The 16,827-nt window shown below is 47.1% G+C and overlaps 1 protein-coding gene across 1 annotated transcript; it reads left to right on the top strand.

Annotated features, from left to right (window-relative positions):
• Window positions 1-1,654: 1,654 nt before the first annotated feature.
• Window positions 1,655-5,689, top strand: dmrt99B (doublesex-Mab related 99B). The gene is made up of 4 exons (XM_001357729.4): window positions 1,655-2,086; window positions 2,152-2,253; window positions 2,336-2,783; window positions 4,411-5,689. Exons 1-4 carry the CDS (start codon window positions 1,940-1,942, stop codon window positions 5,232-5,234), a joined length of 1,521 nt encoding a protein of 506 aa, XP_001357766.3. The 5' UTR covers window positions 1,655-1,939; the 3' UTR covers window positions 5,235-5,689.
• The last annotated feature ends 11,138 nt before the right edge of the window (window positions 5,690-16,827 follow it).

Below are 16,827 nucleotides of genomic sequence, written 5' to 3'. Positions count from 1 at the left end.
GCAATTTTCGTTTTTATCTCGTGCGGATTATCATTTAGGATAAGGATACTAAAACTAAGCTCCAATTGTATCTCTTCTACACTTTGATGTATCTTTAAGTCTTCCAAGTCTTAAGTAGATTTCGACATAAAACGACTACACTCCGGAACTATTTATATTATAGCTATAGAATTTTGGATTATTTTTAAGCACAATTTGTATGAAACGTTGATTCAGACACACAAAATGCAACAGTTGAGATTTACATATATTGATACATCTCATTTCTATATCGATTTTCAATAATATCTCCTATTTGGATGGTAACTTTTCCTGTATTCCCTGTGGAAATGTTAAAGGCTATCCTCAAAGAAACAACTAAAACATTTTCCTTTGTGAAATTAGTCCATTTGGAATTAAGACAAAATAAACAATTATTTCTCAGCCAGCATTTGGGCACTTGGGGATATTATTCATGGAGATTTTAGCACACACTCCAGACATTTTCGTTCCCCTCGACGGCAACTGGAAATGAAAAGCAAGTGGCAATATGCCAAAAGCCAAAGGAAAACTTTGGCCTGGAGAGCAGACTAGGCCCCTGCTTCATACCCAGCCGCAACCCCCGCTCTCTCTTTCTCTCTCCGTGGCATTAGTTTATGAAACGAGTACATAAACGGGGCAGGAGACGGAAGGTGGCTAGGGAGCGGAAGCTGCAGCAGGAGCAGGAGCAAGCGGAAATGTTGGGTTCCTCTCGCTCCTCATCCGCTGCCGCCACTTGAAGAGCAACAACTGCGGGGCAGGCATCAGCATCTGCATTGCCAACTGTGTCAGTTGCGTGCAGCTGTGTGCCGCCTACGCCGCCATGCCAACCAGCAGCGAGGTCGCAACAACAACGCTTTTGGTTGGCTATTCCGCTACTCCATTCGCACAGCAAGACCCCAAAGCTCTCTCAAAACGCACACGAACACACAAACACATATCCGGCAGGGGCCGGGGGCAGGGGTAGGGGCAGGCCGCAACAACAAAAAAGAAATTGTGAAACAAAGGCAACAAAGAAAATGAAAGAAACGTCAAACAACCACCAGAACAGAGAGTACTCGTACCACCACCACCACCACCACCACCACAACCACCACTACTACCACACCACCAGCCAGAAGCCAGAAGCCAGAGCCAAAGCAGCAGCAGCTATCCGACCAACCAACCAACCAACCAAACAGCCAGTCCCGGAGATCTCCTTCCACATTGCTCATACGCCGCGTCGCCGCCTCGAGTGCACAATTTTGTATACAGTACCAAATTATATTTGAAACTTTTTTCTTAATTGCTAACGATGCTGCTTCTGCCACTGCCACTGCCACTGGGCCTGAGGCAGCAGCAGAAGCAGCGGTGGCAGCAGCAGTGGCAGTGGCAGAGGTTGACGCCGACGCAAGCAGCTGTGGCTGTGCCACACAAAGGTGGTTGCAACACTCTCTGAATGTTTTAGTTATGTACTTTCAACCCTCGTTTTGCCAGGGTCTGTGAGTGCCTCCGTTAGTATCTGTGTCTCCGTCTGTGTGTGTGTGTGTGTGCGAGTGATCCGCTTTTGTATTGGTAAATGTTGCCGCTTGCCGCCATTTGCCTGGGCACTGCTGCTGCCGCCTCCGTCGCTGCTGCTGCTGCTACTGCTGTTCGTTTTGGGGTTTGAACCAAAAAACTTGAATCAGTTGCAATCGAGGGCTCAGTGTGTCATGTCGTCAGGGCGCGCGTCTTAGTCAACCAATTGATATGATAAACCCAACGAAAATCTGAATGATAAACTGATAGATCGTCCAAAAGATTCACACAGATCTCTAGTGAAGTTATACGCGCACGCGAGAAAGAGAATCTATAACAATAAACCCAGTGTCTAGTGTAGTGAGTGATCAAACGTCCGGGGGATCTGTCCGGTGAGAGTAGAACCGACTTTGTTGCCATTGAAATGAGTCTGCCGTCGGGAGTGGATATGCAGAACCTAATGTCCCAGCATCCGGTACTCGGAGCCCTGCCGCCTGCGTTCTTCCTGCGCGCCGCCTCCGAAAGATATCAGCGTACCCCAAAGTGCGCCCGCTGTCGCAATCATGGCGTGGTACGTCCACTTCCATCTGGAACTTGGGGCATCCTTACTCACTAGGTTCTTCTCTTGCCTTGCAGGTCAGCGCACTGAAGGGCCACAAGCGCTACTGTCGCTGGCGGGACTGTGTCTGCGCCAAATGCACTCTCATTGCGGAACGTCAGCGGGTCATGGCCGCTCAGGTGGGTTCGCATTACTCACTGTACTCTTCCTGCTGGTCCACTAACCAGAGATCTCCTTCCTCGTCTTTGATTCATCTTGCAGGTCGCCTTGCGTCGCCAGCAGGCGCAGGAGGAGAATGAGGCCCGGGAGTTGGGTCTGTTGTACACATCCGTTCCGGGCTCCGGCCAACAGAATGGCAGTGACAGTGTCACGCCCACACCGCACAGTCCCACACACAGCGGCAATGGAGGACCAGCCAGCGCCGGATCGGGCCAGAACGGTGTGTTCCATGGAGGCATTCCCTCACCACCAAGCGACGGCTTTGAAGCCAGCTCCACGCCCAATCATCACCAGCAACAGCAGCAGCCACAGCAGCACCACCAGCAGCAGCAGCATAGCCAGCACCAGCACCAGCACCAACACCAGCAGCCACAGCGCCAGCCGTCGCAGCACTACAATGGCAATGAATCCGACACGGATGGACGCACCCGCTCCGAGCACCTCAGCGTTGGCTTCTCCCCCACACGCACTGAGCTGGACGAGAGTCCCGGTAAGTTGCTAAGAAGTGAAATTATTATGAACACCTCCAACACCAGCCCAACGACACATCCAAGGAGGTCCTTCCGCCTGGCCACATGCCCGAGAGGGCTTCAGAGTCGAGCGGAAAAAAGAACGCGTTAAGAAAATTTTGTTTTCAATTGTTAAGAAGTCAGCGGTGCATAAAGTGCCACACTCGCGGTTGCATGTGCACCACTGCCTATACATATACACATGTACATATGTGTGCTTGGATGGAGTGTCAAAGTGGGCGGTTGGGGGGTTTAGGGCGTTGTTGTGACAAAGGTTAAGCCAGCCAAGCTGTTGCCCGCACTTTGTCAAACGGTGCATGAAAATGTCGAGGGTAAAGGCTCGAGAAAAAAAGGGGGACCTGGAGATTTAAGAACCAAAATTGCAACAATTAAAATTAAAGTCCTCATTACGGAGAGCCCCATACTTGTCCCATTCCAGGCCCAAGAGATCTGTTAACCTTAAAAATGGAATAATTAAATCTGATGTACAAGAAAAGTTGTCTAAGAATCGTTCCCATCAGTATTGCTTACACTATCCCAGAAAAGAGGGCACTCAAACAGTTTGGATCTCTAACCAGATTACATCATACTCTTCTCCGCTCTCATTGTACCAAGAGATCATAGTAGACCTTTCTCAAGCATCATCTTTGTTCTAACAATTGTTGTGCTCTTTTTCAAACAAGACACAAGATACAACAAGAAAGCAGCAGCGAACAATAAAAGTTAATGTAACATTATCCAATATTATCCAACATTATCCCATCGAAGCCAATCAACTCAGAACAGATCAGCACAGCCCCAGCATATTCCTTTACAGCTCAAACCCCTTGCCGAATCAAATGCCAAACAGTTACAAAGTCTCTCAATGAACTGCGGATATCAGAGTCCTTTGTGCCTCACCCACTCATTAGGACTATTCCCTGGCATGGGGGGCGGCCCAGAAAAACTCGGGGAGTAAGACAACCCCATGCTGAGGGCGAGGGCGTAACGTGAGCTACTTTCCCCCCATATTCCACTTTATTTTCCTTTATTTGCTCGCCTTTTTGTGTGTTGTTCGGGAAAGAAAAACACGCAAGGATTCTCACGCGAATCAATCGAGAGAACCTGTCTATTTAGGTAATAGACCACTAGACTGTTCTTTATTTGCACTGAAATCCAAGACGATTTCACGCTCGAGTTTAGATATTCATTCTGGGGCACCTGAGTTTCCCTATTCGAAGGATGAAGATGACTGCGATGGGTATCGGATCGGGTGTGGGCATTGCCATTGGCATCCAGGAGAGTTTTCACGCACCCTCAACTTAATTAAATTTTCACTGCGGCTTCGTCAACTGCAAAATCAAACAGACAAACAGAAAACAGGAAAAAATATCGTATAACTTGTTTCATTTGTGGAAAAACACAGCAGGTTGTCCCGGGGTTGGCATGTCAACGAACCCTCACCTTCCGCCTGTGTTTGCGATTCCCGTGATTAAATTCTTGCCTTTTCCCATTTCTGTACCATTCGATACTTTTATTTGCTCTGCGCCGCCAAGTGGAAAACCGCATAGAGCGCTCGCTACCTGAATGGTGACTAATCGTGGCTCCCGATCTGATCTTGTCTTGCAGTCTCGAAGCGAGGAGCAGCCCTGTCGAACGAGACGGACCAGGACACCGGCTCCGAGTCGGGCTCGCCGAGCAGTCCCCGGCCCAAGGTCGCGGGGCTGTTCAACCTGACCGCCAGTCTGTCGCCCGCCCGCACTGGTCCGCCCAGCTCCCCCGAGTCCGATCTGGACGTGGACTCGGCGCCGGATGAGGCCACGCCGGAGAACCTCAGCCTCAAGAAGGAGGACAGCCAGTCGCCGCCCAACACGCCAGCCGAGAATCTGCACCTGCTGCGCTCCTTTGGCAACGGCCACGCCCAGGGCTTCATGCCGTACCATCACACGCAGTTCCTGGCCGCCGCCGGCCTGCCCACCCACCACCACCCGGCGGCGCACTCTCCCCTCCAGCAGCAGCACCTCGGCCAGCACACCCAGCAGCAGCAGCAGCAGCGATCTCCCATCGATGTCCTGATGCGAGTGTTCCCCAATCGCCGACGCAGCGACGTGGAGCAGCTGATGCAGCGGTTCCGCGGCGACGTCCTGCAGGCCATGGAGTGCATGCTGACCGGCGAGGATCTCGGACAGACGCCGCCTCAGGTGCCCCCGTCCCCGCCCTTCCCCATGAAGTCCGCCTTCTCGCCCCTGGTTCCACCCACCGTCTTCGGCTCGCCCACGCACCGCTACCATCCGTTCATGCAGGCCCACGCCAAGCGATTCCTCTCCGCCCCGTACACCGGGACGGGCTACCTGCCCGGCGTCCTCAGTGCCGCAGATATCGAACAGTCGGAGTCGAACGGGGCCGGCGGCATCGGCCTGGACCGCAGCAGCAACGCCGACTCCCAAGATTGAGGCAGCACCACCAGCATCTTCAGGCCCTTCGAATGAGGTCTTCCCTCCTCCTCCCATCCTCCCATTTCCCCATCCACCCTCATATCGTGTGTAAGATATTTGTTTTAGGGAAATCGCGAAGAGCATCCTCCCCCCTACGCCTAAAGATCTATCCTAGCCATTTACGCATAACAGTGACTGTAAGTGACATTTACCGTGGAACTGCTATCCCAAGTATTGTACCATAGAGACCGTACTTATAGACAAACACTCGGTCCCCAGTTGAGAGCCCTAAGATACATTTATTTAGCTGAAATTAATATTGTGAGCAAAACGATGACGAGATTATTGTGTAAGGGATGGATTGATCGCATCAACTATGGAGACATCCGCGTGTACCATATAAATATATATATACGATATCATATTATGTATTAGATAAAATACATTTCAAACACTGTGTTAAAGTATTTAATAAATCTACAAAATAATTCAATAAAATTAAATGAAACAATTAAAAAGGAAGTGTTCATATTTTTCTCTGGCTTTTAAAGGGGAAGCTCCGGATGATCTATTAAGAATCCAGGAATAGGAAAACATCATATATTGAATCGTTAGATGAAGACGAGAAGAAAGAGACGGCAGTCTTGAGAGTTGGAGGATATCCGCAAACAGATATAAAGTTTCCATCACAACGAGTCAATTATGGTATTATTTTACATTTTTCCTGTGAATGGATAGATTGGGAGCAGTAATTAGATTAAATGATCCGTTCGGCCCGAACCAATGAGTTCAGAAGGATGAGATCCATTCAAATCAATATTCTATCGAACGAATTGAAATTATTGATTATATTGTATTAACCGATTTATCCCGCCCATTACAAATTCAGATAAATCCCTCTGGCTAACAATAAAAACATCTTCGCCCACATTGAATGCCTGATTAATCAAATCAATTAATGAAATCATTTAATGGAAAATTATACGCCTCCTTTCCGACTCGCCATTGTCCGAGACCCATGGGGTAACTAATTAAATATTTAATTTTCAGCGCACGTAATTTATAATCGTGAGAAGTAGAGCGGAGAACAAAGGACCCCCCCAAAACGGACACCAGCCAGCCAGCGTACAAACAACCAATTGTAGTGGCCACCCACAAGCCGGAATGCCCGACTGGTCATCACAAAGGACGATGGGAAGGGCATATAATAATAATGCGAAGCGTTAATCCATGCCATCATTATCTATTTGCCACTATTCGCCGTGCCACACGACCTCCCCGAACCCACAAAACCGGAGGCCAGAGAAAACTATTCCGCCTGGCCGTGTGGAAAAGTGTGAAATCCTTTTTCACACAAACGGTTCGGGCTGGGTTTTGTTTTGGCCATTCGGACGCATGACACGATAAACAAAATTATAATAAAACTAAGCCCACACACACATCCGAGATAGAGATAGAGGTAGAGGTAGAGGTGGAGAGAGGAGAGAGGAGGATGCGAAAATGACCAGCACATTTTCGGAAATTTTACAATAGCCAAAGGGACAGTTTTCCGGGGACAATAATATCGGTTACACGCATGCCGAGTGCAAATTACAAAACTATTTTCCAACATGCGACTGAATGGATAACAAAATTAAATTATTGGATATCAATTTGTCCATTGTGGGCCCTGGCCGAACTCGAAAAGTCAACAGCAACAGCAACAAGGATATCCAGGATGTGTGCCCTCTCTTCGTATGTTTATGTGCTTGCTGGACCCCAAACAATGGGACTGTGTGTACCATTGTCAGGGCACTACAATGCCTGTGGGTTAGAGCCCGCCGCAGCACCGCACCAGGCCGCTCGGCTTGAGTGGACAATAGACAGGACAAAGAAGGGATAGTGCAGAGCAGGTCCAGGGCAGCGCAGGGCAGTATAGGGCACGGACTGGACAGGAGTTCTCGCAGTGCCCAGTCAGTCAGTCGCTTGTTAGAGGATGAGCTGTCGATAATATCTCAGAGTAGCAGCGGCCCATGTAGTTATTGCCAAACAATGAAGCTGGAGGAGAGCCAAGAGCCAAGAGCAGGCAGCCGGCAGCAGGCAGCAGGCAGCAGGCAGCAGGCAGCATGCATATGCTCCTCGAGTGGCGGCACAAAATGCATACAATGTCAGGCATGGAAATTCTTGATAATAGACAATGAATTAATAGCCAGGCGATTACGCCAACCGTGAGGGAGATGGAGATGGAGAGGGAGTTAGCAATCCAACCAACCAACCAACAAACAGACAAATAGATCGGGCATTAGATACAGCCCAAAGGCAATGGGAACAAAGTACAAAAAGGACAATGACGAAACCAAACCAAACCAAAGCAAACCAAACCCCTTTCTGCTGGCAGATGGCACATGCCCTTGCCTGTGCCTCTTGCGGCTCACCAAAGTGCCCCGTCAATTAGAAAACAACAAGCTCTCCAAAAGAAACGCCCAAGAAATGGCACATGGAGTGTCCCACCCCAAGGCGATAGCGACTCCTCAAAGGAGTCCCTTGCAAAGGGTTACGCTACTTAACCGTTTAAATGCCGAGGCATATGTTTTCCTCTTGGGCCAAATCGAGGGTGGTCCCCGGGAGATTTTCACTGGCATTAGTTTCATTTATTTGTTATTATTTGCTTTTCCACATTTCAAATGTTGTCTTCCCTCGCACAGATTCTATTTTTTCAAGTCAAACATGAAAGATACAGCGACTCATTGGGTAACCCAATCTGTGGCTTGTCAAGCAACGGGTCAGAGGCTATATGGCTACAACTAATTTGGCCGCGACAGGCTCCCCCGAGTACCCTGCTCCGTCCCCCCGCTCTTTATAAATAATGTTTTATTTTTCCAACCGACAACCGACAGTCGAGGGAACGACCGAAGGATGAGTGAAAAAAAAAACCAAGAAAAGAAAACAAATGCCATTTCAAGTAGCAAACGTGTAAAGTAGGTGGCCCAGACCTTTTTGCCGCCAGAGACGCAGCGACACCGATGCACAGTGGGACGATCAACGTGTGAAACTCGAGAATTTTGATTAATATTCATCACACTTGCAGGCATAATGTGTTAGAATCGAAATCTTATCAAGCACTGAACAGAGAATGTATTCTAAGGCTCTAAGCTCAGAATAGAATCTTGGATGCTCACTAGAGATACATTGGTTGGATCCACGGATCACAGGGATGTAATTCTTGGATAAATTATAGTTCCAGACTCAGATATGGATGAAATTCTTCAAAAGATTGTTAAAAGTACGGGTAAAAGGTAAGTAGTAAAAAAGACACGGATCTTCTCATGATTAAGAATGGCATACATTTCCTTCTAATTTCCCTTTCTATGCGGATGCCACACCTCCAACCACTGTGCCACATGGGTGTCGCTGAGGCTGCAGAGTCGGCTAATAACCAGAGAGTCCATCATCAATAGAGAAACCTGCGTCGTCTGTTGAGCAACTGCCGAAACGATGAGAAATCAATTTTTTTTTGTCCGTTCCGTTCGTTTCGTTTCATTTTGGTTTGTTTTGTTTTTTGGATTTTGATTTTGATTTTCGGCTGTTAGTGGTGTTTGCCGCCCAAGCAGACACACGGCACATGATACACGTGTGTGTGTGTGTGTGTGTGTGTGGCGGAGCATTGAGCATGTGATTTAATACAGTAGCTGGGATCCCTAATGGCTGCCTGACTGCCTGGCCCCAAACGACCCCCACACTCTGCAGAAGACCTGTTCTTTGATGCACTCACTCCGCAGATTGTTTACTCAAAATTCATAATTTACATATTGTGTGTGGTGTGTGGTGTGTGTTTGTCCGTGTGTTTTTTTAGTTGGTTTCTTTTTGTTCCGAAATGTTGTCTTTTCAGTGATTTTTTACATTTGCCCATGCCTGGGCATGGAGGAGATGCGGAGGAGACGCAGAGGATGCTCTAGTCTTTTATCCCAGCCGACATGTCGAAAATTTCTCCCTCTTCCGATTCTTGATTGGATCTGGGGAAGATGTCGCTCTTTACCGTGTGGCACACCGTGTGGAAGGCAACTGTACCTTTGGGACTACACTCGTGGATGTGAATGTAAATGTAAATGTTAATGTATGTGTGATTTTAAGACCAACCCGAAACTATAAATGGATTTTAAAAAGCGTGGGCCTGCCCTCTGGGGTTGGTGGCTCTCATTCATTGTTTGCCTGCCCTTCGTCCTCACGATCCTCGTCAAACCACGGAGCGTTTTGAGGATTTTGATTTTTCAACTGCGCAAATGTCACGTGTACTGACTGTCGCCTGTCTCTGTGGTTGACAACACAACGTGTGAGCCCCGAGTGGGAAGTGGTTCGGTGGTTGGGCCATTGGGCCATTGGGCCATTGGCCGATTGGGTGGGTGGCTGGGTGGTTGATTATTTGGTGGCTTGATGGGGTTAGCCCGAGTTAAGAGTGCGATAAATATCTAAACGCAATGATTTGCCTCATAAAGGGGGCGTTGATGTTTATCCAACAGTTTATTTGTTTGTTTAATTGACAACAGATTCGCTTGTGTGTGTGTCGGCGAGTGTGACAAGTCCTTTGTCCAGGACACGTGGAATACTGTGGTCTGGTCCGTGTTTGATGTGTCCCCGTTTAAAGACTAATTGGCACGCGTTGAGATGATGGTTTAAATAATTTTCGGTTATGGGAAAGCATGGGAATAGCACGTGTAAAATGTACGAGCATAAGATATCTATTTAGGTGACTTAAATCGAGGCTGTAGATCCTGTTTTACCCACCAGTATATAAAGTATCCTTTCCCAAATTAGGATTGCTTATATTGTGCAACAATCCTTTCTCTGCTCTACCCCAACACTGTCAAAGAAAGGAAATGGCAGTACAACAAAATGTTCAACACTAAAAAGCAATTCTCTCCACTATATCCCACTATATCCCTGCACTTGAGCCACAAAAGGCGAATAAAAAACAAACAGAATACAATATGCAAAATAAATGCTCAAATAATAAAGAGCCAGAGCCAGAGCCGGTGAGAGAGCAGAGCACGAAAATGGCAACGTAACTCAAGAGCTACTCCAATTGCGAGCGGAGGAACAAAGGAGCAGCAGCCCCGCCAAACAGAGAGGGAGGAAGAGGGAGGCGGAGGCGAACGAAACCCTACAGACAGCTGACAGGGAGAGTGGAAAAAGAACGTATTATTTAAAATAATATTAAAATAAAATAGTCCAAAGAAAGGCATCGAAAGGCATTGGGGAAAGTGTGGGGCAGGCAGGCAGGCAGGCATCCCAGTGGAGGCGTCAGTGAGACGGGACGGGAGGGGGGGGAGGGGTGACAACGGGAGAGAACTACTACATCAAAAATAATAATGGAAGTTATACATTTTATTTCACAGGCGAATGGCAGCTTTTTTTCGTTGGCCGGGGACAGGACATGGCAGGACTTCGGTCGGAGCCGGGGACCAACCCCTCGGAATGTGGACAAGCAGCAAGAGGAAAAAAAAATAATCAAATAAAACTGAAAAGGATTCTCTTTTGTGTGCTTTGTTGCTCGAGAGTAGTGTATACGCTCCAAAGGAAGTAAAATGTATTGTATTTGGAAGCGCAGCTACAAATAAAATTTTAATCAAAATGTAGTTGAGTGTTGAAGGGTTGTTCTCCGATTGTGCTGGGTATGCCCCTCAACGACTACGACTACGACTACCCCTCCACGGGTACGTGTGTGCGTGTGTGAATTGTTTCTGTCAATCAGCAGCTTCTTTTGTTGCTGCCGAAGGATACAACTGATATTGATTTCGAGTTGTGCGGCAAGGCACAATGGAACAGAGCAGAGCAGAGCAGAACAGAACAGGAGGAGTGGAGTAGTGGCAGTGGCAGTGGCAGTGGCAAGAGAAGCATCAGCCAATGGGAAAAGTTTCAAAGAAGCGATACACACACACGCACACACTCTCACACACAATGGCAGCCGGAAGTGCTCACCAATACAGACAGGGGCACTTTCCGCATAGTTTCATAATTACAAGCACAGCAATGGCGCGCCGACTGCGAGATCTGACCACTTGGCATTGCAACGCCCCCTTTTGGCAAGGCTGCCACTACCACACACACACATACATACATACAGTGAAAGCTCTCTGGACGGACAGACAGAATGGGTATCCAGCAAAGATTGTAGGCCCAATATATTTCTCGTTCTTTTTTTGTTTTCCCTCCAAGCAATCAATCCGCTTGGGTGTCCACTCTAGGGAGATTTCACTGTATATAAAAATACTATGTGTGCGTACATACAGTAGTCATCGTTGTTACTTCGTCCATACTGTGAGTGTGCGGCATGCGACATGTTTCTCTACCACACGCTCCATCCCAATCCCAATACAACTCCCAGCTGGTGGCAGATTTCATTTGAATGCGACTGAAAAGCGTTGTTGGCAATGCACACCAACGGGGGGTGGCACTGCCACGCTGCCACACTGCCACACAGCCTCCTCTGCCATCCAGTTAACAGTTCTGGAACTCAATTAAAATGGCATTTAAATCATGCGAACTCCATGTTCGACTCTCCTTCTGCCCCACGTGGCAAGGCAACGACAAATTCTTTGACAACTCACCCAACCCTCGCTCAGACTCGCTCAGCCTCGCTTCCTCAATTGACTTGCCTTCACCGGACTGGACTTGGCTTTTGTTTGGCACTTCCTCCACTTGGAATTGTTAATAATTTGTAATGACACGCGCATTTGCTTAATGCCCAGGGCTAATGGTTATGGCCCCTCAGACCGTAACCGAATTAGGACCGACACAAAGAATGCAAAATGCTGAATGCTGGCAAAGGCTGCATCCTTTGTCTTCGCATATTTTTTTCGGTCCGAGGGCATCGGTCTGGAAATGGGCGCATGTCTGCAATTTACTCAGATTTTTATTCAAATTTTGTTTAGTGTATAAATTGCTGTAGCAAAAAAGCAATCGTCGCCCCCAAAAATAGAAAAAGGAAAAAGGAAAAAAGTATGAAAATAGAAAAATATTTCATATTGAAATTCAATGCCGTCTGAGGGGGCAGAAAACCATCGGAGAGAGACTATTGAATACTCTAAGTAATCGCATATGGTTTGCTGTATTAATACAGGCAAGTATCCTTTAGATCTTCGTTGAACACACATTCTGACAATCCCTTAAAGGATCCCTTAAAGAATCCCTTAAACGATCAACGAACAATAAAGATTATACATCTTAACTCTATTCAATTTCTCGTATATTAAAAATATCATTCAACAAACCTCTTTGCCCAGTCCTGTTGCCCCTTTACATGCTCTATCATGCCGAATAAAAAAGGATATCATCCAGCAACGAGCACATTAACGACTTCATATAGCGACCGCAACTATGCCGCTGCTCAAATGAAGAAATGGGAAAATGGGAAAATATAGATGGAAAGCCAAGACAAGACAGGAAAAAAACAAAACATATTTGCATATTTATCTTTTTTCGGTTATATTCGCTCCGGCTGCCTGCTATAACATTAGCATTTCTCGAAAGGATAATGCGCCACCCACCCACTGCCAATGCCGACTCGGAGTCCTGCCACCCTTTTCAGCCTCTGCCTCTCATTCTTGGAAAAGTCGTTTCACATTTTTCTGCTCACATTTTCACGTACTTTTTAAACGAGAGTGTGTGTGTGAGGGTGTGTGGAGGAGTACGAGGGAGGAGATGGGGGGAAATGGGGAGTGAGTGACAACCATTTGTTATGCGATTGTCTTAGAGGGCATGTGCATGTGCTTAAGAGCCTCGTTAACAAAGTTATTTTGTCTTTTATCGCCCGCTGCTCAGTTCTCAGCGATGTCAAAACATAATTCGCCATGTGCCAGGACTCTTTGAGAGGCATGGGCATTACATTACATTGCTATATGACAGACCATTTCGATTTGCCAGGCCTTGACGTCATGTGTGTGGTGTGACATAGTTGTGGCCTGATGGGTACAATTTATATCATGTTCTTTGCAAATGGCTCGTGCTGGCATGCGGCGTATGGGGCGTATGGGCAATACCAATGAGCAATTCGCAGGAGAATTGTTGTCTTGTCATTCTGTTGCAGCTGAAGCTGAGTCCGAATCGCACTGCTCCTGGTGTGGGGCTCGCTTTCTATTTAGCAAGAAAACCATTCTCTAAACGGCCTCGCCCACACGCACAATTAATCTTTTGTCGAAGCACTTAATTGAATTGCTCCGACCAGGGCCGGGGCCGGGGCCAGGGCCTGGGCCAGCAAATATCAATTACAACCACAATTATCGGGACAAAGGAGCGCAGACTCGAAGTAGGAAGTACCAAGTGTTCCACTTTGTATTCGCATTTAATTGAATTACAATTTCATAAAAATCCCCAAGTGAGGTCTCGTTGGACTGAAATGGCTTGTCAGATACGAGAACTTGGGTGCAGGATATGGAATAGAAATGGAAATTCAAGATGCTGCGCCTGCGCAGAGGCAAAAGATCTTGGAGTTGGAGTTGGAATTGGCATCGGTTTCGGCATGGGTATCGAATATTGAGAGAAAGAAGAATGCTTACAACTTTTTAACACATTGCACAATGGGAACAATGGCACACACAAACACACACACACACACAATGAGAGAGAAGTTCTTTGTGGGCACTCGCGTGTTCATTGTGATTCGAATGATGGAAATGCGCACATAATGCCTACAAAATGAAGTTATGTGTAAAGTATACATATACAATACACAAGTTTATATTATATGTTCAAGTGATTTGCGTCGGGATCTCCATTGTGAGCCGTGGCTTCCCTCCACCTCCTTCAGAGCGCGCAGGCGCAGCCTTCGCATAATGGCCGATGATGATGACGATCATCCGAGAGCCGCCGAGAGAGTGGGACTCCTCTGAGGCTGCAGAAGCTCCGGGAAGCACACTTAATTCCAGGAAATTTAACCTTTAAATGCCGCATATAAAATACATTAAACTCCGTTTGTGCTCGAGTCGCGGCCACTTCAGATGTGACTCGAAATGCAGGCACATGGAAATACGTTTTATGTAGCCAAATGAGATTCGTTTGATGGGGGATAACTTTTGGATTGATATGCAGTACAAAGTTCTTTACCTACAAGTACAGGAGCATTAACCCCATTTTCTTGCTAGATATTAAAGAACAAATTACCACAAACCTATCCCCGAAATTGCACCCTCCATCTGCACAAATTTCAGAACTGTCACAATTCCCATTCATCAATAAATATAAGATAAATTTCAATTTTCAATGATACCTCCACATCCCCCCCATTCTGGGGCTACACAATAAACGGGCGGTCGACGAGCGCACTCGAACATAATTCAAAATGCCAGTAAAACATATTTTCCCCGCTCAATGGCAGCGGCATTTGTGCAAAAGTATTTCAAGCGAAAAATCACACTTTGACATTGTCTGCTGGCATTGGGAGTGGAAGAACGCACGGATGGGGATCCTTGGAATTGGGGTCGCCCCCGGGGTGGCTGGGTTCTCGGTCAGACGTCGACAGCAGCCTGGCATAATTATTGCCAATAAACGTCGCTTCTCATACTCCCATGCCAGAATTTCCCCTCATTCAGAGTCGTTCCACGGCTAAATACAACGCCCCCTTTATTTTGGACGCGCTGCCACGGGCGCAAAAACACTTTGTAATATTTAGCCATCCAAAGGTGAAGGGGAGACACGGAGATGGAGACGGAGAAGGTATTTCTATCCGGCCTGGGGTCGGCGGCGGGTGTGCGTGTCAAAAGGCAAAGCCCAACAATGATTGGGGGAGGTGGTTGGAGGTGGTTGGAGGTGGTGTCTGCTGGTGGTTGCTTGGGTAGATTGCTGCTGCTGTGGCTGCGGCTGTGGAGCTGGGTCTGGTGCTGGCTGACTGGTGTCTGTGGGTGACATTCCCAAATTTCATTTGCCAACTCATCTCAACCGCAAGCGCCCATCAAATTTCGTCACGGAAAGTGTGTAAATAAGTTCATTACACGAATTTGATTGAGTGCCAGCTCCCCGCCCGCCCCCAATTACAGGTCCCGATCCTGGGTTTTGCGGCCATTCTTAGCCAGGTGTCTGGGCTAAGCGAATTGGCAATTAAAACTCTCCAACGAGTCTCGAATGGCAACACAATAATTTAATTCAATTTGCTTGGCCACGCTCAACTGACTTTCCCAAATACAAATCAAATGTTGGCGAGTCCTCGAGCGGACACAAACATTTCAAAAAGCAAATTGGAAACGATGGATTGAGGATGCGGATGGGGTTTAGAGAATGGGTTTGTGGTGGCCGTGCATTGTGTGCTCCTGCCCGATTGCCAGGGATAACTGTCTGATCCTGGCAAGACAAATGGGGGTGCAAATCGTTTATAGAACTCACTCACTCATCACTGAACCAGACCCGAAAACGCTACCCATCCGAGCTCGAGCCCGCGCCCGAGCCCGAGCTGTTGCGGATGCATTTAATTTATTATTAGAATTATTTATGACGAATGCCCTGGGAGGGGTGATAAAAAAGCCGTTATTGTTAAGTTTATTAGAGCGGGCCACGAGCAGGGCCAGGGCCAGGGCCAGCCATCCGAAAAAGGGGTGCAGCCCGTACAGGGCAGGACACAGGCCGCACAGTGGTTGTGGCATTGGCTTTCCAGATGGACTTTGAAGCAAGGGTGAGTGGTGCTCAATCAAACGATTTAGATCAATTGGGAGTGACAAATGGTACCAATATTTATATCTATAGCATGGGGATCTACTCTTAAAGAGTTATTCTTTTATTTGAGTTGTAAATCAATAAGGAGTCCATAAAACCATCTTTATTCTTTATTTTGAATCTTTAATCATTTGAGAGTTGATACAAAACAGTGCTTGATAACTTTCGGGAGATATTCTAGTCACAATTGTACCCCAAATATTCCCACTCCCATCCCACTGTAGCCTTACAAAGTTGCACAGTTTTGACAGACAAACTTTCTGTTTGGAGGGGAAAATACGTACGGACCATGGCCGCAAAAAATGATCAAAAACAGCTAAAACGCATAATTCATGCATCAGCTACATGGCGAGGTCCGTCCCCATTCCAGTGGAAAGTAGGAAGTAGAACTCTTCAAATAAATTGCAGACCAACGAAATAACGAGCCCGGACTGACCAGCAACAAAGGCAACTCAAACAAGGACTTGACGCACACTTGAGGCCACAACAGGATAACAATTTATCAGGCAAACACACACAAAAACCGGAAAAAAAGGATATAGGTATATGTATTCTCGTATTTTTGTAACTAGCAGCGGGTAGAATTTGTTTTCGATTTGTGAAAGTGAAATATGTTTTGGTGACATTAAGCTGACGGAATCGGGATTAGATGCAGCATCCTTCGAGGACAATGGGAGCTGGGGGATGGGGGGGATGGGCGTCGCTAGCCGCTTTATGTGCGGCACGTGCTCATCGTTTTTTTCTGAATAAGTAGCGAAATTTTTTAAACATTTGAAAATGTTGTTATCCTTTTCGGCCGGCTCCTCCCCCACCCGCCGCGTCTCTGGCATTGGAGAGTTATTTAAAATTTAATTTGGCATTTGATTCTCTGGTGTTGGCATATGCCAGCATTTGCCTGCAAAGGATTAGCGACATCTCACCCCACCAGGAGCAG

This window comes from Drosophila pseudoobscura, chromosome 2 (assembly GCF_009870125.1).
Source record: "Drosophila pseudoobscura strain MV-25-SWS-2005 chromosome 2, UCI_Dpse_MV25, whole genome shotgun sequence".
Classification (NCBI taxonomy): Eukaryota; Metazoa; Arthropoda; class Insecta; order Diptera; family Drosophilidae; genus Drosophila; species Drosophila pseudoobscura.
The sequence above is the reverse complement of the archived record's forward strand: the minus strand, read 5'-3'. Positions and strand labels throughout refer to the sequence as shown.